Genomic DNA, 24221 nt, shown 5'->3' with positions numbered 1-24221 from the left:
ACCAGAAATATTCATTTGAATAAGACATAGGCCATTAAAAGAAGTACCAAGCAGGATTCATCCAATACAAGATCTGATTTATCTTTAAACAGCCCTTAACAAATGATGAGGAACTAGAGAAACTTACATGCTATGTGTGGTGGGGTATATTCGAGGACTTACTAAGGTCCCACAACACACTTTTGCAAATCTCAAGGGCTCTTCCACACAAAACATGTTTGCATACATATTTTCCAGGTGCCTGGAACGTGAAGTCTCATGTCGATGTGGGGTAAACTCTTTCCCCCATATCCAAATACACCCAGCACTTCATCCTTTTATGAACAAATAGATGCCACTTGGGAGATGATGGGAATAGCTTCATTCTTTTATGCATTCACCATGCATACTGCGCAGACCTGAGCCCACACATACACTGTCATACAAACTCTAAGAAAGAAATACAGAGTAGACCGAATAAGTAAGAGTCGGTATGTGTCGGGGGAGGCGAGGGGGGATAGATGGGTGTGGGAATATGGACAAGACCACTTAGGAGGCTAGGCTGGTAGGTAATTGCCTACTGTCACAGGGCAGCTCTTTAATGAGGTGTTATCTTTTTATTCCCTTAGGTATGGTTTTCAATCGATGGTGGCAACACTTTTGATTTGTTAGCTGACTTTCATGACGATATCATAAAGAATACTTATCATAGTTTCTACAATTCCGAGATCACCTTTGTTTCCCAAAGTGGACAGGTTTACTTGACGAAAGCAGGTGAGGAATTCACTTTTATTGCTGTAAGCACTATATGTGAGCCAGGGATTCGAAGACACATGAAAAAATTGGCTATATTAATCAGCGAATCTTAAAGTCTAAAACCTATTAAGAGTGATATATTTTTTTAAAAAAATATTTTTAAACTGTGGTAAAATACACATAAATTTTACCATCTTGGCCATTTTTTAGGTGTACAGCTCAGTCATGTTAAATACACTCAAAATGTTCAGTTAACCATCACACCATCCATATTCAGAATTCTTTCTATCTTGTAAACTGAAACTATGTCCTTTAAACACTTAATTCCCCATTCCCCATCCCCACAGTCCCTGGCAACCACCATTCTACTTTCTGTCTATATGATTTTGACTTTCTAGGTCTCTCATGTAAGTGGAATCGTAGTATCTGTCCTTTTGTGACTGGGGTATTTCATTCAGCATAATGTCCTCGAGGTTCATCCATATCGTAGCATACCTCAATACTGTATCCCTTTGTATGGCTGAATAATGTTTCATTGCATGGATCTAGCACAATTTGTTGACCCATTTATTAGGATATTTGAGTTGATGGACATTTGATGTTTTTTCCATGTTTTGTTCTTATGAATAATGCCATTATGAACATTTATGTACAAGTTTTTGTGTAGCAATGTGCTTTCATATACTCAGAAGTATATACCCAGGAGTCCTGTGTTAACACTTTGTTTAACATTCTGAGGAATTGCCAAACTGAAGCTGTCCCATTTTACAATCCTACATGCAACGTGTGAGGATCATTTCTCCACATCCTCACCAACAGTTGTTATTGTCTGTCTTTTTTAGTATAGTAACGCTAGTGGGTGAGGAATTGTATCTCGTGTTTTTGACTTCTATTTACTGAATGGCTAATGATGTTAAGCATTTTTCCATGTGTTTATTGGCCATTTGTATATCTTCTTGGAGATATGTCTTCAAATTCTTTGCTCATTTAAAAATTGGGTTAATTGTCTTTATTGTTGAGTTGTGAGAGGACTTTATGTACTCTGGATACAAATCTCTTATTAAATATATGATCTGCATGTATTTTCTCTCATTCTATGGGTAATTTTTTTCACTTTTGTGATGGTGCTTTTTTGAGGTACAAACGTTTAATTTTGATGGTTTAATTTATCCGTTTTTCCTTCTGTTTTTTTGTGGTGTGGGTGTCATATCTAAGAAACCATTGCCTAATACAAGGTCTTGTTTTCTTCAAAGAGAATTCCTAAGATGATGAAGCTACCAATTACATAAAAAGTAATGCTGAAATTCAGTAACATAATGGGCAAGGGATATTACCTTCTGAAATACAGTCTCCCCAACAATGCTCAAGGAGCACTTTTATAGAATACTAGAGGCCTGGTGCATGAAAATTCATGCCCTGGAGGGGCAGTCCCTCAGCCTGGCCTGCCCCCTCTCACAGTCCCGGGAGCCCGGAGGGAGGCGACCTGGCAATCAGGGGAAGGCGACGCCCCCATCACACCTCTGCTGCTGCCACTGCCAGCAGCACAAGCCTCAGCCGGCCCTGGTTACCTGAGCCTCAGGCGGCCCTGGGTGGCTGGGCAGCTGCCAGCCGAGGCTTGCCTGCGCCTCGGGCCAGCCCTGGGCGGTTGGGAGGGCTGACGGGGTTGGGGGACTCCAGAGGCAGGCACGTGGCTGAGGGGACCGGGTTCCACCATCTTGTGGCTGTAGGCGCAGCTATCTTTGAGGGCCTGACAGTCAATTAGCATATCCCCTCCTTATTGGCTGTGGGGCACCACCATCTTTGTGATGGCATGACAGTCAATTTGCTTAGTCCCTCTTTATTACATAGGATTGAGTACGTTTGGAGATTGGGGTAAACTCGGAGATATCTGATAAGGTCTAACCAGCGTGTCTCCAAGACAAGCATGAGACTGGTTCCTTTTGGTTGTTTTTGACATTGTCAGCATTCTTGACTGTCCAGCTTACAACCAATTTTTTTCTGGTCTTGTAAGTCTCTGACACAATTTGAAACAGCAAGCTTTCTAACGGTTTCTGATCTGACTTCAAAGGCCTGGTTTCTTGGACCTCAGGATTGTGTCCTTGGGGTTCACTGCCAGGATCGGTGTTATCACCATAAAACCTCTGTTGGTCCTTCCTAATTCAAGGACAAGGAGAGACTACGAAATTCTGATTCTGTTTCCCCACATCTTCACCACGGTGTTTACTTACTCTCGGTGATGTCAAGAAAACTTTTGCTCATTTCTGCTGGTGTCAAGGTTACCTTTGTGGCTTATTTGGCTGAATCATTTGTTGAGACAGCATTCATGTGGTGGCATATTGAATCTGACCACCGGCCATCATATGATTATGAGATCAGCAAAAATGACTCTGCGTGTCATTAGGAGGGGTTGGGACGAGAATGAGACATGGGCCATTTCCCGTGCTCCAGAAAGCGCCCTCAAGCCACTCTCCTGCCAGTGTACCTCTAAGGCTAGCCAGTATTCTGACTTCTAATCCCATAGTTTTGCCTGGTTTTGAACTCCATAGAAACAGAATTATGCAGTATATATTCTTGTGTGTCTGACTTTCCTCAGTTGACATTACGACTCCGCGATTGCTTCATATTGTTGCACATATTAGTATTCTTTTTCACTGCTGTGTAGTCTTCCATTGTCTGAATATACCATCATGTGTTTATCCATTCCACTGCCTGTGGATGGGTATTTGAATCATTTCCATTTGGGCCTATTATAAAGAAGTAACTATGAACATTTTTGCATAAGACTTTTTCTGGACAAAGTTTTCCTTTGTTTGGTATATACCTGGAATAGAATTGCTGCATCATCCAGTAGAATTTTGCTTAATGAAGTGCTGTCAACACTTTTCCAGAGTGAGTGTATCAATTTACTGTCCTGCCAGCAAAGGGAAGGAATTCCAGTTACTCATCCTTCTCACCAGCACTTAGTATTGTTAGCCTTTTCAATACTGAGTTGTTGTGGTGAATATGTAATACTATCTTGGTGAAGATTTAGTTTGCATGAGTAATAATGTTGAGCACATTTTCATATGTTCATTGGCCAATTTTGTTTACTTATTTATTTTTTGGTAAATTATGTCTTCATATCCTTTCAAACCAAGTTTTGATTGAATTGACTTTTTCTTATTGACTTCTATAAGTTTTTAATATATTATGGATATGAGTCCCTTTTTTTTAGAAATATATCTTGCAAACATCTTTTCCCAACTACTTGCTTATCTTTTTTTTACTCTCCTCATTCTATCTTTTAATGAGCAAAATTATTAATTTTTAAAAGTTAAATTTATGAATATTTTCTTTTATGATTAGTGCTTCTTGCTTCTTGTATCCTGTTAAGAAATTTTTGCCTATACCAAAGTTAATATTGTTTTCAATTTCTTATATAGGTCAATAACTTTGTGTGTGTGGTATGAGGTAGGTTTATTTTTCCCATAAAACTCTCAGGTTCTCTACTCTGACCTTGAGTTGGATATTCAAGGTCATAAGCTTTTTTTTTTTGGAGGCTCTCCAATATATCCATAAAATTTATACCACCCCCACAATCTTTGTAAAAACCATGATTGTCACTGTAATCAAGCACACCACCCCCTGCCCCCTAAAGTCTTGTCCTCCACAAGCACCCTAACCCATCTACGACCAGTCATCATCTGAGTAACTGTGATGCCCTTGCTTGTCAGGGATTGCAAGTGTCACAATGCCTTTGCATTCCTTAAATGTGTGAGCTACTCAGTCCCAGGATCCCGCCTTGATATTCTATTTTCTAGGGACATTTCTAATTTTAAAACACATTGTGTCAGTTGTAGTCCTGGCTGGAAACATAATTCCACTCAAGTGTTTCACCTAAAGAGCAGTAGACAGAGCTAAGGAACCAACAATGATAGCAAAATATCCCAACTAGCAATGAAAGGAAGTCATCACAATCCCTTTGATTAAAGGGGTAATGCAAATAATACATAATAGTTGATAGATAGGTAGATAGATAGATAGATAGATAGATAGATAGATAGATTGATAGATAATAGATGATATATAATAGATAATAGATAGATGATAAATAGATGATATATAGATAGGTGATAGATAGATAGATAGATAGATAGATAGATAGATAGATAGATGATAGACAAATGTCTCTCTCCTTCCCTTGTTCGTATCTCCTGCTAGTGCCTTTCATTGGTCAAACCCACCCAGAAGCCAGCTAGAAACAGACCACAAGCATAGCGATTCCTAGGGGCCAGCCTTCCAGTGCACTGGGCAAGAAAGAGAAAGCCAAGAATGGGTCTGGGGGAATGGGCAGATAGATAATAAACAGCACATGCTGTGCAATAAAAATCAAAATAGACTAAACAAGATGACTTTGAGAACAGTAAAAATAATTAACAGCTAAGAAAACTAAACTAAATTGGCAATATGAATCCTAAACTCTTACAAATTATAGATATAATCTATAACACATGTCCATGTGCAGAATGAAAAATCAGTTAGTGGAAAGAATCTGAAATGACAAATATAGGTGCGAGAGACTGAAAAACTGCAAGCTGTAGAAATTTCCAGGGATGCACAGAGGTGGTGGCTCAGTGAGGAATTCACCCCTTTTGCTTCCCACATGGATAAATGAATAAATACTGAAAATAAGAATAAAGAAAATCCAAATTGATCATAAAACATTACTTTTTAAAAACTAAAAGCAAAACCAGTAATAAAAGCAAAAACACTTCTTAATTATTTGAAATAGAAAATATAAATCAATTTTAAAGCCACCAAAAAATCAAGCCAGCCTTGTATTTTCTGCTGCAACAGTGAATGTCACATATTCATCTAAAGAACTTTCAGAGAAAAATAATATTACCTAAGAATTTAGAGCCACCTCAACCAGTTTATTTATATGCAAAGCCAATAGAAGAACGTTATAAACATTATAGTTCATCAAACCTGAGGTTCATTGACTGTAAGATGCACCTTTAAAACAAAAACTGCAAAGCTCTTTCAATTAAATTTTAACACGGTGTTTTAACAGTGATGCCCGGTGATGCATAGATTATTACTATGATATTATTTCCCCTGCCTATAGTTGCATTGCTTGGTGTATAATAAGGCAATTTTTTCCTGTCATCTCAGTAGTAAAACATAACACAATTTCATCTACTTGTGAGTTTCCACCTTTCTGAGGTCCTGTAAAATACTTGGTGGTGGGTCTATAAGAAACTGTGGAATTGTGGTCATTCTTCCAGTCACACTTGGCTTCATTGATAAATATATGCTCTGTTTTGTTTTCCTCTTGGTGATGCACCCACAATAACTATTTCAACGTCAAATTGCAATGTAATATTTTTGAAGCATTTAAAATAGCAATACAATTCAGCATGCATTACACCAGTGATTCGGGGAAACTCAAGGTGATGACAATATAAACGAAGAGCCCAAAGTACATACATGCATGTATAGCCAATTGACCACTATGGCGTGAGTGCCACCTGCTGGACAATGATTGTAAGACACATCCAGGTATCAATTTACCAGATGTTAAAATGTGAACAAATATATAGCTTATGTCTATAGATGAAATATGGCATATTAAGCCTTGACAATTGTAAGGGTAATCTTCTGTGTCAACTGACGATGGCCAAGAGGTTCCCAGATTAAACACTATTTCTGGGTGTGTCCGTGAGGGCGTTTCTGGACGAGATGAGCATTTGGATCGGTGGACTCGGCACCGTAGACTGCCCTCCCCAGTGTCGGTAGGCATAACCAGTCTTTTGAGGGCCTGAGTAGAACAAGGTGGAGGAAAGAGGAAGTCACCTTTTTGCTTCCTGCCTGTCTGCTTGACTTGGGACGCTGGTCTCCTGCCCTTGGACAGGGACTTGCATCAGTGGCCCCCTGTTCTCTGGCCATCGGCTCCCCTAGTGCTCGGGCCCGTGGCTCTCTAGCTTGCAGATGGCAGATTGGAGGACTTCTCAGCCTCCATAACTGCACGAACTAGTTCCTCACAATCTCCTCCTCCTTGTATCGTATTGGCTTGTACAGGGTAATGGTGGTGAAAGTGGTGAGAAGTGGTTGGGCTCTCTATATATTGTGAGGCTAATGTCAATAGCAAATTGCTGATGGATTAGATCTAGGGTGTGAGAGGAATTGAGAACAACACCAAGGTTTTCGGACTGAGCAGCGGGAATACTACAGTTGCCGTGAATGGAGATGAGGAAGCCTAAGGATGAAGGAGGTTTGCACAAGGATCGGGAGTTCCGTTTGGGATGAGTCCCGTCTGAGATGCCTGACTGGCCTGGATCCGGAGCTGTCAGTAGATGGTGCGCTATAAATCCGGGGTTCAGGGAAGCGAACGACGTGGGAGTTTTAAATGTGGGAGTCGTCCACATAAAGATGGAGTTTTACATCCTAACACTGGATGAGACTTCCCGAGACAGTGAGAGACGAGATATAAGATCTGAGTTTAGGGGTCAGCGACAGGAGGGCGGACGTCTCAGGAGAGCCTGGCCCGGCTTGGGACAGTCGGGTGTGTGTGTGTGTGTGTGTGTGTGTGTGTGTGTGTGTGTGTGTGTGGAAACCAGCCTTGTTCATCCTGAGACCTCAGCTTCCCCTCTGGCTCCATCCTCCATCCCGGGGGCCCTCTTCTTCCCTGAACCTGTGTCTGTCTGGCCACGGGAGTGCTGCTCTCCTACCAGAGAACTCCCAGTACCTCTCAACGTGTGGCCGTAAGGCACCAGGGGAACACAGGATCCCAAATTTGAAACAATATCTAATATAGTTTATGACCCAGGGGGTCTTGACTATAATTCCCCTTGCCTGCCTGAGGGTTATTTTCTCCGTTGCTTCCGATCTATTCAGGAATCTGACATCCTGGTATTAGGAGGAGAAACCACTGCTAAGGGGGCGGTCACCCCTTTTGTTCTAGACACCTGTAACATCAGCTCACCTGTCTGTCCTTCACCTACTTCAGCAAACAGGTTCTGCAATGAAATGGAGCCTGGAAAAGACTTCTGAGGGACTTAACAAACACCGGCATGTATTTTACTAATTCCGGAGTCCCAGAGCCCTAGCCCCAACCCTTAGTTTAAACGAAGGAGTCCTTATGAAGGACACTGTTAAAAGTTCTCTAGTTGTATTAGATCAATATCAAGAGACTTCTGTTTTTTTGTGTGTGTTTTTTCTAACAGGATTACACAGATTCAGTAAAATTGGATCTATTGCTGATAAGATTTTCACATTATACTATGACCACATGGGATTCATACATAAACTGACTCCGGGTCGTTTTGAAGCTAATGGATATCATAAAAGTATTTTTGGACAGGTCAGTGATATACTGCAATGAAGCAGTTGGCCATGTTTTAAGAATAAATGTCATATTTTATGTACAGAATGGGAAAGTAAATTCTTTGGGACAAACTCCTATCAGTGCACCTTGCTTTATGTAACTAAAGGGAAACACCTCCATATTCCAGAGCAGATCTCCCACGTCCTATTTGGGGTTACATAGATTTAACTCTACCCTGGGTACCTACACACCCATTTCTTCACGGCAAAACACCACCAGATAGTCTAAGCCAGATCCGTTGCTGCCCACCCAGGCTCACAGTGGACGCCCTTCCTCCTAAGATTGGCCTTTACATAGACGCAAGTGCTGTTTTTCCTACTGGTTTGCCCTTCCTTGTATTAACGTCACCCTCCTCACCTCTTCTTTTTCTAATGCTAACACAGGAAGGAGTTGTTATCTTTTTCACAGTGATACTACAGGCAGACTTTTCTAATAATTTTAGTGGATAACGTGCCCCTTGTGGAGGTACATATGCCTAAGAACGCATAGACAGGCATGAAAAGGAGCTCTCCTCAACACACGGGCAAAGAAACAAGCAGCTTTTTTTTTTTTTTTGCCTGGGGTGTAATGAAACCTGCCTGAGAGAAAGAAAATAAAGGATGGAGAGCATTCCAAATCACTGGGCCAAGCAGGCAGTGGGAAAGATGGTGTTTTAATCTGCAACAACATGGATGGCCCTAGAGGCTACCGTGCTAAGTGAAATGAGTCCGACAGAGGAAAACAAAGGCCATGTGATTCCACTTACATGTGGAATCCAAGAAAACACTATCAACCTACAAGCAGAACAGAAATAGACGCATAGATACAGAGAACATGTCGGCAGTTGCCCATGGGAGAGGCGCTGGAGCGGGGTGGAAGAGGTGAAGGGATTAAGAGGTACAAATTAGTAGTTGCAGAATAGTCACAGGGACATAAAGTTACAGCACAGGGAATACAGGCAATGATACTGTAGTAACGATGCATAGTGCCAGGCAGGTACTAGATGTATCAGGGTGAGCACTTTGTCAATTATATAAATGTCTGTCTAATCACTATGCTATACACGTGAGACTAATATAATATTATATGTCAGCTGTGACTGAAAAATAAAAACGTTATTTCAAGTAGGAAAAAGAAAAAGAAAAGACAGTGTTTTAGCATCCTGTCTGAGATATTGGTAGAGAGTAAGGTGGGAACCTCCTTGTGACAAGAAGATGCCGCCACGTGACTCCCTGTGTGTTTGCCAGTCTGTGGTGTGGGCTCTGCATAAATACAGATCCCAATGATGTGAACAGGAAGGTAGAACTAACTCCCCGCCCCCCCAAAAAAGCAGTTACCTCCATTTTTGTTGTGGTCTTCACAATTTATCAAAAATGTCTTAGTTCTCTTAGGTAAAGGTTTCAATAATAAAAACCAAACGCCAATAGAAGTTGTTATCGTCAGGATGAGTTTAAGGAACTTGCCCTCAATATTATCACCTCCCTCCCCCCAAACAAAGGACGTCTGCATCCTGTCTGGATCGAAACAAGCACCAGGCTTCACTGGGCCCTGCTGGGTGCCAGGCACTGTTGTGAGCTCTTCATGTTAATAACAGCTGTTTATTTTCTGATGAGGAAGTGAGGCCCAGCAACACTAAACAATTCATCCCAAACTACCTCCACCCCTGGTTAGTGATGGGAGCCAGGCATCTGTCCAGGCCCCTGGTGCCAGGGCCTGTGCCTTCAGTCCTCACGATGTTGCCTTTCGCTGGATTGCACACACTTTTCGTGGCATATTCTTGGCATCCCCCGGGGCCAGAATGTCATGCAGAAAAATTCTAAAGCCGTTCAGCCTTTTCAGAGTCCTTACGCCCTCCGTTCAGTCCACAGCGACTCCCCTTGCATGTGTTTCCCATTCTCTCCCCTTCTCGGCGGGTTCCCCAATTTACGAAACTAGGGGAAGGCATAACAGACAACCAAGTCTGCACCCCCAACCAGGGGGCACCCCTCACCCCTCACCGCATGGCAACAAGGTCAGTTCCAACATCCCCTTGAGGGCTGGTCTCCACCTCCCTTCTCACCTCCTAAGAGTTCCCAAAGCGACAGGATCAAGATCTGAGAGGGGGGTGTTAAAAAGGAGACCCTTGCCCTGACCGGTTTGGCTCAGTGGATAGAGCATCAGCCTGCGGACTCAAGGGTCCCAGGTTCGATTCCGGTCAAGGGCATGTACCTTGGTTGCGGGCACCTCCCCAGTGGGGAGTGTGCAGGAGGCAGCTGATCGATGTTTCTCTCTCATCGATGTTTCTAACTCTCTATCCCTCTCCCTTCCTCTCTGTACAAAATCAATAAAATATATTTAAAAAAAAAAAAAAAGGAGACCCTGAAGGTCAGAAATCTGGGCTGAAGGTGCCCGTGTTGACGGCCAGGGAAAAGGCTGGTGAAACAGGAGAAGTGAGAATGGCGTTTGCCCCCAGAGCTGGGGACTCAGCTGGGGACAGAGCTGTGCAGAGTCACTAGCGCGGAACTGGGAACAGCAGCTTCCCAGTGACGAGAGGCACTTCCCAGCTCCTTCCCCAAATGAAACGCTGAGTAAGAACCGAGTTAAAAATCTGCACCTCCGGTCCCTCCTCCAGTGTCCACACACCCTTCGGCTCCAGCCTTCTGCAGAGCCCTGGGGTCTGAAAGGAAACTTTGGTCCTCAGGATTCCTTTTCCTCCTCAACAGGAAAACACAGCTTCCTGGGCACAGGCGGCCATTCAAACATACTGCTCCCGTGGGTTACGCAAAACAGCCTTGTTTGGCTGTGGACTGGAAACAAATCTGTTACCCACCTTTTGTCATAATTGAAGTATAAAATAGTTTAAATGCATTATTTTTTCTCCTACTCCAGGCGGTTGATATGGGCTTTGAGACTGCGCTCGCCCCAGAGTACATCACCATAAATGAAATGATCTTCTATGCTTATGTGCCTGCGAATGAACCTCAGGACTCGATACATACCAAGAAGTTCAGCAACATTCACTTGGGCAAAGTGATCAACTCCAAGTAGTTAACTGATTGTGCTTCTCGTTTACTTAGATTGCACGCTGGTTTCTAGATCCTCAGTTTTGAGATTGCTTTTCTGAGTGATTTTTTTCTGGGTCAAATAGAGTGCGTCTCTTTTGGACACCCTCACAAGGCCAGATATATTTGTAGACTTCACAGCTTTAACACACGTATATGTATCAAAATGTATTGTTTAATCTTACCAAATGTATTATTTAGCTATGTATACCTCCTCCTGTGACTTGCCTTTTGCATACCACATTATGCTTTTTGAAATTTGCATAAGCTTCATAAATTACTCGATATTGATATATGCATCTACAGCGTGTCCCAAAATTCACGCAAGAAGTAATTTTGATAGAAAACACAGGTTTGTAATTAAAAATTGTAAATGTTTTATTGATTCGTAAAGTATACAGTATAGGGTTATGTATGGAATAGCACATCGGGTAAATGGCCTCCACAGCTTTGCTGGCACATACGCAAAGCCGTGGTCTTCGTTGGTCTTCATTGTCCCTGCTCCTGGGCCATAATTGGTACTTGGTAATGCTCATCAAATTGAAGGGATTGAAATCAAAGGGCAACAGATATTAGAATCTGATTCAATAAACCAAGTAAAATTAGGCTTTTATTTTTTGTTGTTGTTGTTAATGCTCAGGCCAAATTCAAATCTTGCGTGAATTTTGGGACACCCTATATAATTCACTCTCATGAACATACCACAATTTATTTAACTATTCTCCTATGTTGTCTGGTGGGAGTTGTAAACTTTTGCTATTTATTTTTAAGTTTTTAATCTATCTAGAATTGATGTGTGGAGTGTGAAGTGGGAATCTGAATTCTCTCTCTTTCTCTCTCTCTTTCTCTATATGGATAATCAATTGTCCTAGGGATCCCCAATGAACTACCGTGTCACCCATGATAGATCAGAGTTTCATATATGCATTGGCCTATTTCTGGCTCCTCTTTTATCTCATTACTGATTTATCTTCCCTATGTCGCGCTTCTATTCTCTTAACTATATAACACGTTAATAGCGCCCCCTCCTGGTTCCTCTTGGCCTTTGTTCTTGCATTTACATATGAGATTCAGCATGGCAGGTTCATTAACCCTTTGAGTGCCAACCAATATCCTAGGAACTGTGCTAAAATTGCCAAGGCATTTTTGCTGATTTTACAGCAGTTTAGGGAAAAAAAATTATGAATCGCAAGTACCTGTAAAAAATTAGGCAGATAAATGCCAGTGGTCAATTTTAGAACTACAAACATTCAGCATCATAAGTATTCATCTGCACTTAGGTGCCATCTGTCAATAAAGAGTGAACTACTAGCATCTAATAGTGACACTGCAGGAGGAGGGTGATAGCGCTCCCGGCACTTTTGGTGAAAGACAGGAGGAGCACGATCGCGCTCCCCGGCACTCTAGGGGTTAAGGAAAAAAACAACCCACAACTGTGAATAGAAATGACCTCTTGCAGCCTTTTTCTGCCTTCCATCTGCAGTTAGATCTTGGGTGGACATTTCTTGCTCTTCTAGCGGTGAGACCGCTCTACTTCGTTCTCTTAGAATTGCAGGCCCGAGGCAGCGTCCCGACTATCCTTCCCTCCTCTGCAATGTTTCTTGGCCTCTGCCCCGTGGGTGGGTGAGTGGCTTTGCTTCTGCCCCGTGGGTGGGTGAGTCCTGGGGAAGAAGGTGAGGGAAGGAGGGGGGCCGGGCTTCAGCACCAGCACCCTCCAGACACTTTACCCCAACCATTGATCACCTCTTTTGAGGCCTGGGTGCAAGAGTGTCTAAGGCCCAACCCCCTGCGGCTTAAGGCTTTTGCTTTCTGTGAAAGAAGGTTCAGGGAAGTGGGGGATGCTGCCTGCTTCCTCCTCATCCTCTGATTCCCCGTGCTGCCTGCACCACTAGCAACGGTCACTCTGGTCCTCAGCTGGCACTGATCCTTCCCATGAGCCTCAGGGAAGCCCAGGGGAAGGAGCTTTCGAATACAGACCCCCCTTATAAAGGTGCCACTCTCCCCCCGCCCCCAGCTACAGTTGGCATTAACTATCCTATATAATAAAGAGCTAACATGCTAATTAGACCAAACAGCAGAACGACCGTCCAGATGACCTTCCAGATGAAGCCAGTGCTGTGAGGGGCTGCAAGGGGTTGCGAGGGCCGAGCCCCTTGCACGAATTTCATGCACTGGGCCTCTAGTTATTTTGTATTAGTTTCAGGTGTACAGAGTCATGGTTAGATATTTATATAATTTACAAAGTAATTCCCCCCATACATCTAGTACCCACCTGGCACCATCCATTGTCATTAATGGTATTATTGACTCTATTACCCTATGCTGTACTTTATATCCCTGGCACTGTTTTATAACTACCAATTTGTACTTCTTAATCCCTTTGCCTTCTCCATCCAGCCCCCCAACCTTCTCCCTGCGGCAACCATCAGTCTGTTCTCTGTACCTACAAGTCTGTTTCTGTTTTGTTTGTCCGTTTATATTGCTCTTTAGACTCCATGTGTCAGTGAAGTCATGTGGTGTTTGTGTTCCTCTGACTTATGTCACTTTAAGGTGCCTCGGCATTTCCGGACTCATGTGCCAGCCTTTGGCAGTTTTTATGATTTTAGCTAATCCTTACCTCTTGCCTTGTGGCCAGCGCTGTGTTCCTGCCTCCCATGCTTTTACAGAGGGAAGACTGTGCCAGTGTCCAGACTTTCCTTGGAGTGGCTCAGTCCCCTGGATTTCAAGTTAGTTGGTTATCTTGGGACCTTAGTTCAATGATGGGCTTACGTGTTGACTTTGTGCTTTCTCTATTTCTTCTTGTCGGGTGTGCATCTTTCTGCATCTAAAGCAAAAGTACAAGTCTTGTAATTGACTTTGTATATTAAAAATTTTCAGCCCAAACCAGTTTGGCTCAGTGGATAGAGCATCGACCTGTGGACTGAAGGGTCCCGGGTTCGATTCCGGTCAGGGGCATGTACCTTGGTTGCGGGCACATCCCCAGTAGAGAGTGTGCAGGAGGCAGCTCATCGATGTTTCTCTCTCATCGATGTTTCTGACTCTCTATCCCTCTCCCTTCCTCTCTGTAAAAAATCAATAAAATATATTTTTAAATTTTTTTTTCAAATTTGCTAAATTCTTTTAATAATTCCAGAACTGTTACTATATACTCCTTTGGGTTTTCTGAGTAGAAATTTTTCTAAGTAGATAATCATATCACCTGCAAAGAGCTTGTTTTATTTCTTCCTTAACACTTCTTAGCGTATTGTCCCTTTGTCCTATTGCCGTGTCTAGGACCGTGTTAAATAGAAAGGAGGCGAGTGGTTGTCTTAGTCCATTCAGCTCCACCCTCATGACCCAAATCACATCCCAAAAGCCTCACTTTCTAACACCATCGCCTTGGCATTAGATTCCAACCATCTTTATTAAGATGCTAGATAAGCTGCAAGTTCTAACCACCCCTTTGAGTTAGTCATCACGGAGTTTCTCCTGTGTGTAAGCATGACACACATGTGTCTTTTGTCAGTTGGATTTACAAGGCCCCCGCCACAGAACCTAGGAGGGGAGAGGGGGAAAAGGCTTCTTTTTTCCTCTCCTACAGTTTATTTTGGTTCACAGTCTTTTTGTCAGATAGGGCTCTTGCAAATACGTTCTCGCCGTCTGTGGCTTGTCTTCTAATTCTCTTGACAGTGTGGTTCACAGAGGAGAAGTTTTTAATTTTAATAAAGTACAGCTTATCAATTATTTTCTTTCATGGATTGTGCCTTTGGCATTGTATGTCAAAGGTCACTGCCATGCCCAAGATTATCTAGATGTTATCTAGGTTATCTGCTAAGATTTAATAAGTTTGAATTTTATATTTAAGTATATGACCCATTTTAAGTTAATTTTTGTAAAGGATGTAAAGTCTGTATCTAGATTTTTTTTTGCATGTGGATGTCCTAGGTTAATATTTTAAAATAGATTGTTTTTCTTGATTAAAAAGTGCATGCCCATTGTAGAAATTTCTTAAACATGGATAAACATAAAGAAGAAAATGGAAATAATAACTGTTAACACTTTGCTGAATTCCTGGTTAGTTCTTTCAAGATGCATTTTAACAGTCTTCACCATGCTTCTTTCCTTTAGACATTGTAATATAATCACCTTCCAATAATAATTAAAAACCATTGTAATAGTAGCATTTTGTCTAAGTAGATCATGTCGTAACATCTACTTAATTTTCCTGTTATTGGTCATTCTTATTTCTAACTGTTATCATAATTCTATGATGGATGTCTTTATGTGGAAAGATGCCGCTCTCGCATTACCCCCATTCCGTGTTATTTCCTTAGGACGGAGCCTTGCCAGTAGATTTATGGCATCAGAGGGAAACAAATAATGCTATAGCTCTAAGTGATATCAAGTTATCAAATTGCTTTCTGGGAAGTTTGCACCAATTTATAATACCATCACTAGTGGATGCATGCCTTTCTCCACTCAATTCTTACCACTCCTGAACCTGTCATTTAAAAGATCTTTGCTAATTTGATAGGTGAAAAATTGTGTCCCACTGCTGTAATTGGCTTTTTGTTAATTAACTAATGAGATTGAAGAAGTACTAATCAAATGTTTATGTGGTACATTTTGTTTGTAAATTATGTATTCATAAACTTGCTCATTCACGCCACAGTTTTATCCACATTCCTTAATGTGTGTTGGTTTGTTTAGGAAAACTGGAAATGCTTACATAAGAAAGCTATTGCAGCACAACATTCCTGAAGGATTTTTGTCTGCAGTTATTGCAGAAATCATCGAACCTTTTGAGTTAGAAGATGTGAAGGAGAGCCCTTGTTTGTCTAGTTCCCTTTCCATTAATCAAGATGGAAAATTCTACAAACTTACTCTTGATCTACAAAGTAAGTGTGATAATATAATATAGCTCTTATGGCTAATAAAAATGAAAAATTATCTTTTGAAAAGGTCATTCATGTTCACTTATGGAACAATAGATTTCAAAATTTAGTCCAATTGGCAATCTACAGAAGTATACATCTATGTAGGTTTCTGGAGGAATTTTATATTTACTATGTACTAAAACCTAGCTATAACTTCATTGATATTTACATCAACAGTGGAATTTTTCATTTATTCCTGATGTTATTTTTTTTTATTAAATAGTATTCAGGAGGAACAAAAGAAAATAGGAAGTCCATGCAGATTTTGCCTGCCATAATAAAAAAATTTTTAACCAGTATTATGTAGGATATTTCTATTTCAAAGGATTATATGATAGATACATAGCAAAACTTAATATAATTTTTGTAAGAATTTGGGTTTTACTCTGAGTAAGTAGGAAGTCATTGGAGGAGCTTTGAACAAAAAGTGACATGACTGGACTTATGTTTTAATAAGATCCACTTTGGCTTTTGTGTTGAGAATAGACTGGGCAGGTGATGGAGAAAGGGCAAGAAGGAAAGCAGAGAAATCAGGAGGCTATTACATTAATCAGGTGAGGGATCATATTAAATTTAAGATGCCTGTTGCTCATCCAAGTGGAGAAATTAAGTAGCTATTTAGAAAGACAAGTCTGACACTCAGTTATAACATCTGAACTGGAGAGATAAATTTGAGCAGTCAGAATACGCATGATAGTTAATGCTATGAGACCAGATGAGAAACTGATTGTAGGTATAGAAAGGAAAAGGTCTGAGGTCCAACCCCTGGAATTCCAACAATTAGTCATCCAGGAGATGCAGAAGAATTAGAAAGGAGATCGGAAGATATGCTCAGAGGAGAACTGAGTGAAGATGTTTAGGTGCTACCAATAAGTCAGGTAAGATGATGAAAGAAAACTGGCCAGTGGATTTATATGAAAGTCATTGGTAACTTTGACAATGGCTGTGGTTGGGTGGAGTAGTAGAGACCAAAATCTAATTGGATTAAAGTTAAAAACTTATGAGAGGAGAGAAATTGAAGACCCATGAATAAAGGCAACTCGGGGAATTTCCCTATAAAGGGAAGGAGAGACCTTACATGGCAGCCTGGCGGGGGGAGGCAAAGGTGGAGGTAAGGATTTGTTGGTGTGTCTGATATGGGAGAAATTAGGCAGTGATGGTGAACCTATGAACTCTTTTTTTGGTTGATTTTTCTTTGTTAAATGGCATTTAAATATATAAAATAAATATAAAAATATAAATCTTTGTTTTACTATGGTTGCAAATAACAAAAAATTTCTATATGTGACACGGCACCAGAGTTAAGTTAGGGTTTTTCAAAATGCTGACACGCCGAGCTCAAAAGGTTCGCCATCACTGAATTAGAGTATGTGTGCATAGTAAGGGAATTATGAGATTCTTTTCCGACTACTTCTAGTTATTATTTCAGAATAAGGCAAGTTTTGTTGATATGTTTCATGACCTATTCAAAACCCTTGATAATGAAAGAAACAAAAGAGAAACATTTGATAATGATGCCCTCCCTCTCCTTGAAATAGCCTTCTTTTGGCTTTTCTCGGATTCTCTCTGATGGCTCTTCTCCGATCATTTCTTCTTTGTCTGCTTTGTGGAATCTTCCATTCCTTACATGATGGTGTTGCTTACGTTCCCGCCCTCGAGCTTCTTTTCTTCTAAATCTTCATGCTCTCCTTAAACAATCGATTATCCATCCGTTCAACAAATATTTATTGAGCACCTTCCGTGTAGCAGGCAGACCTTTAGGTACTGGGGGAACACTGATTACATTATCCTTCTCTTATAGAATCACGGTCAAGAGTCAAGGTTAAAGCGCTTGGCAGTTTTACAGTAAAGAAATCAGCTTTCTTATAATTACTTAGCCCTACATGTTTCCCCCTCCCCCTGCTGATAATTTTACAGAATCCATTTCACCCTTCACACTGTCTCATTTCAGAAGGTAGAGACTTTACCAGCCTGAGCGTCACTGAGAACCAAAGAAACAAAATCAAACCCCTAGCCAATCTGCTGTGGACATACAGCATGAGATAGAATATATCGTCACTTTCAAAAAATAAAAAGAATCCATTATAGTCAAGTGTAAAGTACAGGTTTGTGCTTGACATATTCGTGACACACTTTCTATATGACACACTTTCTATAAAATAATTTGATTTATAACCTGAAATCTGGCCAATCATAGTTTAGCCCTAACTGGTTTGGCTCAGTGGATAGAGCGTTGGCCTGCGGACTGAAAGGTCCCAGGTTTGATACCGGTCAAGGGCATATACCTTGGTTGCAGGCACATCCCCAGTAGGAGGTGTGCAGGAGGCAGCTGATCGATGCTTCTCTCATCGATGTTTCTGACTCTCTATCCCTCTCCCTTCCTCTCTGTAAAAAATCAATAAAATATATATATATTTTAAAAAGACCGTAGTTTTAAAACTCGCCCTGGCCAGTTTTGCTCAGTGATTAGAGCGTCAGCCCTCAGCCTGAAGGGTTGCAGTTTCCATCCCAGCCAAGGGCACGTACCTCGGCTGCAGGCTCGAGCCTTGTCCAGTAGAGGTGCATACAGGAGGTAACCAGTTGCTGTGTCTCTCTCACATCGATGTTTCTCTCTCTGTCTCTCCCCCTCCCTTCCACTCTCTAAAAACCAAGGGGAAAAAATATCCTCAGGTGAGAATTAACAAAACACACACACACACACACACACACACACACACACACGCTAAGAACTCAAATAGTGTGTTCATCAGTTATATCTGCCAGAATGCTTGAAGAACAGTAGCTGTTCTATTTCATAGCAAATCATTTCTGTTCTAGCTCCAGGTGTTGTTTCTTCATTTCAAGATTCGGATATAGAGAAGACAGTGGTGATTCCTGGTTACAGCAGCTTCCTGATCACAAGCATTGTAGATGGCAATAATGCGTTAGCGATGGCCACCATGCCTGAAAGAGTTCCCAACAACATGACTTTTGTAAAAGACTCATGGTTATTATATGACTTTGGAGAAAGGAATGGACGGAAATGGGAAATATACACAAAACCATGTAATTATTTGTTTCAGCAAGATGATAATACACTATCCCTCAATGTCCTGAGATACATTGATCTGGGGAAATCTCAGACCTTAGGAATTAAGGTCATACCTCATGGTAAAGGTAAGTTTATTTTTATTGGGAAACATCAAAAGAAGATGTTTTTGTTTACCCTGAATGTGAAATATACGCTAATATTTTTCTTCTTTTTTAAAACATGTTTTATTGATTTCAGAGATGAAGGAGAGAGGGGAGAGAGAGAGAGAGAGAGAGAGAGAGAGAGAGAGAGAGAGAGAAATATCAATGATGAGAGAGATTCATTGATCAGCTGCCTTCTCACTGGGGACCCAGCCTGCAACCTGGGCATGTGCCCTGATGGGGAATTGAACCGTGATTTCCTAGTTCATAGGTCAATGCTCACCCACCAAACCATGCTGGCCGGCCGGGATATTCTTCTTTATCTTTGGTTTCCAGAATGGCTGGCATTCTACTTATAACAGTATTAGCTTCTAATTATTGAGCATTTACTATGGGTGAGGCTCTGTATTAAATGATTTTTATATATTTTTTCATTTAATGTTTATAACAACTCTAAAAGGCTAGATATACTCCTCATTTTACAAACGAGGAAATGAGGTTCCGTTAGCAGGCCAAGATTACATGGGACTTTAGATTTTTTGCTTACCTCTGAAAATTAAACCTTTTAATTACCTTGGATTTTTATAATTATTTCAAGTATTTATTTAAAGCCAAATAATGGTCTTTAAATAAAATTTTAAACCTTTCCCTATTTTTTTCAGTCATTTATTTATTTAAAAAATAATAACAATTCCTAACTGGTTTGGCTCAGTGAATAGAGCATCGGCCCTTGGACTGAAGGGTCTGGGTCTGATTCCAGTCAAGGGCATGTACCTTGATTGCAGGCTCGATCCCTTGTGTAGGAGGCAACCAAGTGATGTGTCTTTCTCACATCGATGTTTCTCTTTCTCTCCCCCTCTCTTCCACTCTCTCTAAAAATTAATTCTAAAAAATAACGAAATGTTAATGATGATGGAGAAATGGCATACTGGGGGAAAAAATAAAACAAAAAAATTAAGTATTAACGGAGCCAGAAAGAGAGGCAGGACGGGGAAGGGAAGGGAAGGGAAGAGAAGAAAAGCGTGTCACCAGAAATGAAGAGGGAACTCAAAGCCAAAAAAGGAGCTAATGTGTGGTTTCCCGCAGGATTTGAGGCTCGGGTACAGGCTCTCTGGGCAGAGGGATGATTTTAATTCCCAAACCTTGGCAGAAGATGTGGCTGCTTCCTACTTTGTGTTAGGAAATTGGCACTGAGACTGTCGAGCCATAAAGAGGGGATTAGGAAAACTGTACATATCACCACCCAAAGAGGAGCTGGGGAGCTGATCGTTTCCATGGGACTCAACGTGGAGAAAAAGAATCTTCTGTAAAAGACCCAAACCCCAGGGCTGAGCAACACCAGAGAGTACCCACCAGGTGCAGGAATCTGAAGCTGAGAAATGATTATAACCCCAGAGAACCAGCACAAGTCAGCATAAAACCCTTCTCAGGATATTTTCATAAGCCAGGTAATGTGGACTTCCACGGAAAAAAATTAATCTTCACTAAACATGAATGGAGGAAAAGAATTTTAAAGCTATGCAAGAAAATGATCCAGCAGAAGAGAGGACCAATAGGCACAGGAAGTAGAAAATTTTAAACTCCAAGAACTTGTCATAATAGAAAAATTCGAAAGACATTTAAAAATAAGCATATATAAAACTTTTAAAGAGGTAAATGGAGATATATGAACCATAATGACAGGAAAAAACACTTTTCATAGAGGCTTATATGAAAAACAGAACCAAATACAATTTATGTAAATGAAGGCTATAGATGTTTTTTTTTGGGGGGGGGTTGAAACCTTTATTGTGTTGAGGTATATTCCTTATATACCTAATTTGTTGAGATTTTTTAATATCATGAATGAATGTTGAATTTTGACGAATGCTTTTTCTGCATCTATTGAGGTGATCAACAATTTTTATTCTTCATTCTGTTAACATGGTAAATCACATTAAAGACCCTGAGTGGCCAAAGCAATATTGAGAAAGAACAAAGCTGGAGGCATCACACTTTCTGATTTCAAACTATATTACAAAGCTATGTTAATGAAAACATACTGACTTAAAAACAGACAGACCAATGGAAGAGAATAGAGAGCCCAGAATTAAACCCATGCTTATCTAGTCAGCTAATCTTTGACAAGGGAGCCAAGAATGTACAATAGGGAAATAATCGCTTTATTAAATGGTGTTGCACGTGAATAAAACTGGACCCGTACATCACTCACAAAAATGGACTAAAGACTAAATGTAAGACTTGAAAGCATAACATTCCTAGAAGAAAACTAAGAGGAGAAGCTCTTTGACATTGGTCTTGTTAATGATTTGTTTTAAAATGACACCCAAAGCACAGGCAATAAAAGCAAAAGTAAATACGTGGGACTACATCAAACTAAAAAGCTTCTGCACCAAAAAAAAAAAAAAAAAAAAAATCAACAGGATGAAAAGGCAATCTATGGAACGGGAAAAATATTTGCAAACATGTACCTGATAAGGAGTTAATATCTAAAAAATATACTGAACTCTTATTGAATGACGAAAAAACAACAAATAATTCAATTAAATGGGCAAAGAACCTGAATATAGACATTTCCCCAAAGAAGTCACAAATGGCCAGCATGAAAAGGTGTTCAACATTGCTAACCATCAGAGAAGTACAAATCAAAACCACAATGAGATACTGCCTCACAGCTGTTAGAATGACTATTATCTAAAAGACAAGATAACAAAAGTTGCTGAGGATGGGGAGAGGAGTAGGAATGTAACTTGGTTGGGCCACTATGGAAAGCAGTATGTAAGTTCCTCAAAAATTAAAAATAGAACTACCATATGATTCAGTAATCTCTACCCTTCAGTTTCTCTATTGAGTTATCCAACTCAGGGTGACCAGTACTAACCAAATGACCTTTACATGCATTGGAGAACCTGGCTGAGGACTAAGGGGTGGAGAGGAGCAATATTTTTGTGAGAAATTTGGAGAAAATATTTGCAAAGTTAATGTTTTCTAATAACTATTAAAGTTAACTCTATATTAACTGTATTCACAGCCATCATGCAGTCTTGATAATAGATTCTGTATTAGCCAATCATTATTAAATTGATTGAAACTTTTATGATTTAACTAGTGGCCCAGTGCATGAAATTCATGCACTTGGGGGGGGGGTCCCTCAGCCCGGCCTGCACCCTCTCCAATCTGGGACCCCTTAGGGGATGTCCAACTGCTGGTTTAGGGATCAGGCCTAAACCAGCAGTCAGACATCCCTCTCGCAATCTGGGACTAGTGGCTCCTAACCGCTCACTTGCCTGACTGCTGATTACCCCTAATCACTCTGCCTGCCGGCCTGATTGCCCCAAACTGCCCCCCTTTCTGGCCTGATCATCTCTAACTGCACCACCCCCACCAGTCAGCTCACCCCCAAATGTCCCCCTTGCCGGCCTGATCACCCGGCCTGCACCCTCTCCAATCTGGGACCCCTCAGGGATGTCCAACTGCTGGTTTAGGGATTGGGCCTAAACCGGCAGTCAGACATCTCTCTGCAATCCGGGACCGCTGGCTCCTAACCGCTCACCTGCCTGCCTGCCTGATTGTTCCTAACCACTCTGCCTGCTGGCCTGCTTGCCCCCAACTGCCCCCCCCCACCGGCCTTCTTGTCCCCAACTGCCCCCCCTTGCTGGCCTGCTCGCCCCCGACTTCCCCCCAGTCTAATTAGCATATTACCCTTTTATTAGTATAGATATTAACCATTAGCTTTGTTTCTATAGGTGCTCATACACTTGAAGTACCACTACTGAAAGTAATTGTTGGAAACCCAAATTTGTTGGATGTTAAAGTTAAAGGCTCTTTTGATAATACTGATAGATACCTAATGGAAATTTCTGCAGCTAGCAAAACTTTCCTTCAAGTAAGATTTTCTTTAATTACAGAGAAATCATTAATTAGAGAAAATGTAGCATGTAAGCTAAGGAAAAGAAGAGTTACGGTTAGGGTTTAAAAGAAGGAGCTCTGAAAAGACCACCTGAATTAGATCTCATTTCTGGTACTTTCTATGTGAACTTGAGAAAGTTACTTTGCTGTAGTTAAGTTTCCTTATCTATAAAATAGAGAAGATAATAATAATAATACCTACCTCGTAAGGTTGTTTTGAGAATTAAATGTGATGTTTCAAGTAGGGCATCTAAAGAAGAAAATGTTCAATCACTTTGAGCCTACAGTATTTTCCCCTAAAATTGGGAAAGTGTTATATATACATTTTAGAAAATTTGCTCCTATCACTTAACTATGTTTTAATCCTTGAGTCAATAATTTTTTTTCTACATATTCTAAAGTTTTTTTATCGTGAAAACATTAACATGTAGACAAAAGTAGAATTTCCATGTATCTTTTGCACTCGAATTAGTCAAGGTTTTGCTAGTTTTATCATCCCTGTTTAATTTTTTGTTTAGATTCTGACATTTGTAAACAAATAGCAAACATGTCATTTCACTCCTATATGCTTCAATACACATCTCTAAAAATCTGTGTATTATCTCTCACATAATCACAATGCCACCATCATCCCTAAAACTTTTAAAACTGAAATTTTGTCTTACAACTTATAAGTCCTATAAAACTTGGTCTATAATCAAATTTTCCCAATTCTCTCAAAAAATGTTATAGTTGGTTTGTTTGAATTGAGATCCACATAGTATATAATTACTTTATCTCTTAAGGTATTTTTTTTTTAGTTGAAAAGTACTATTCCCTTTTCTTCCCCTGCCACTGAATGTGTGGCAACTGGGTCAGGCGTGTTATAGAATGTCCAACATTCTGGCTTTTTCGGTTTGCTTCCTTGTCTCTTATTTAACTTGTGCTTCCCTGCCACCCCCACATTTCCTTTAATGGTATAATTCTGCTTACATCTGGTTCAATGTGTTTGGGCAAAAACTCATTAAAAATACATCCATTTTAATGGCTACAGAATATGGGAATAGAAGCAAAACTACCACTACCAGAGTTTACTACATCACTGGAGTTATTAGTATGCCTACA

General features: G+C 40.7%; 1 protein-coding gene across 1 annotated transcript in view; it reads left to right on the top strand.

The window, feature by feature from the left end:
• CATSPERB (cation channel sperm associated auxiliary subunit beta) overlaps positions 1 to 24221 on the top strand; it is a 103488-nt gene that overhangs the window by 42110 nt on the left and 37157 nt on the right. Inside the window, exons 14-19 of the mRNA XM_014445536.2 lie at positions 609 to 753; positions 7941 to 8077; positions 10949 to 11103; positions 15811 to 15998; positions 18861 to 19193; positions 22955 to 23094. Of these exons, the coding sequence (XP_014301022.2) occupies positions 609 to 753; positions 7941 to 8077; positions 10949 to 11103; positions 15811 to 15998; positions 18861 to 19193; positions 22955 to 23094 (1098 nt within the window). The remainder of the gene's footprint in view (positions 1 to 608; positions 754 to 7940; positions 8078 to 10948; positions 11104 to 15810; positions 15999 to 18860; positions 19194 to 22954; positions 23095 to 24221) is intronic.

This window comes from Myotis lucifugus, unplaced genomic scaffold (assembly GCF_000147115.1).
Source record: "Myotis lucifugus unplaced genomic scaffold, Myoluc2.0 scaffold_463, whole genome shotgun sequence".
NCBI lineage: Eukaryota > Metazoa > Chordata > Mammalia > Chiroptera > Vespertilionidae > Myotis > Myotis lucifugus.
The sequence above is the reverse complement of the archived record's forward strand: the minus strand, read 5'-3'. Positions and strand labels throughout refer to the sequence as shown.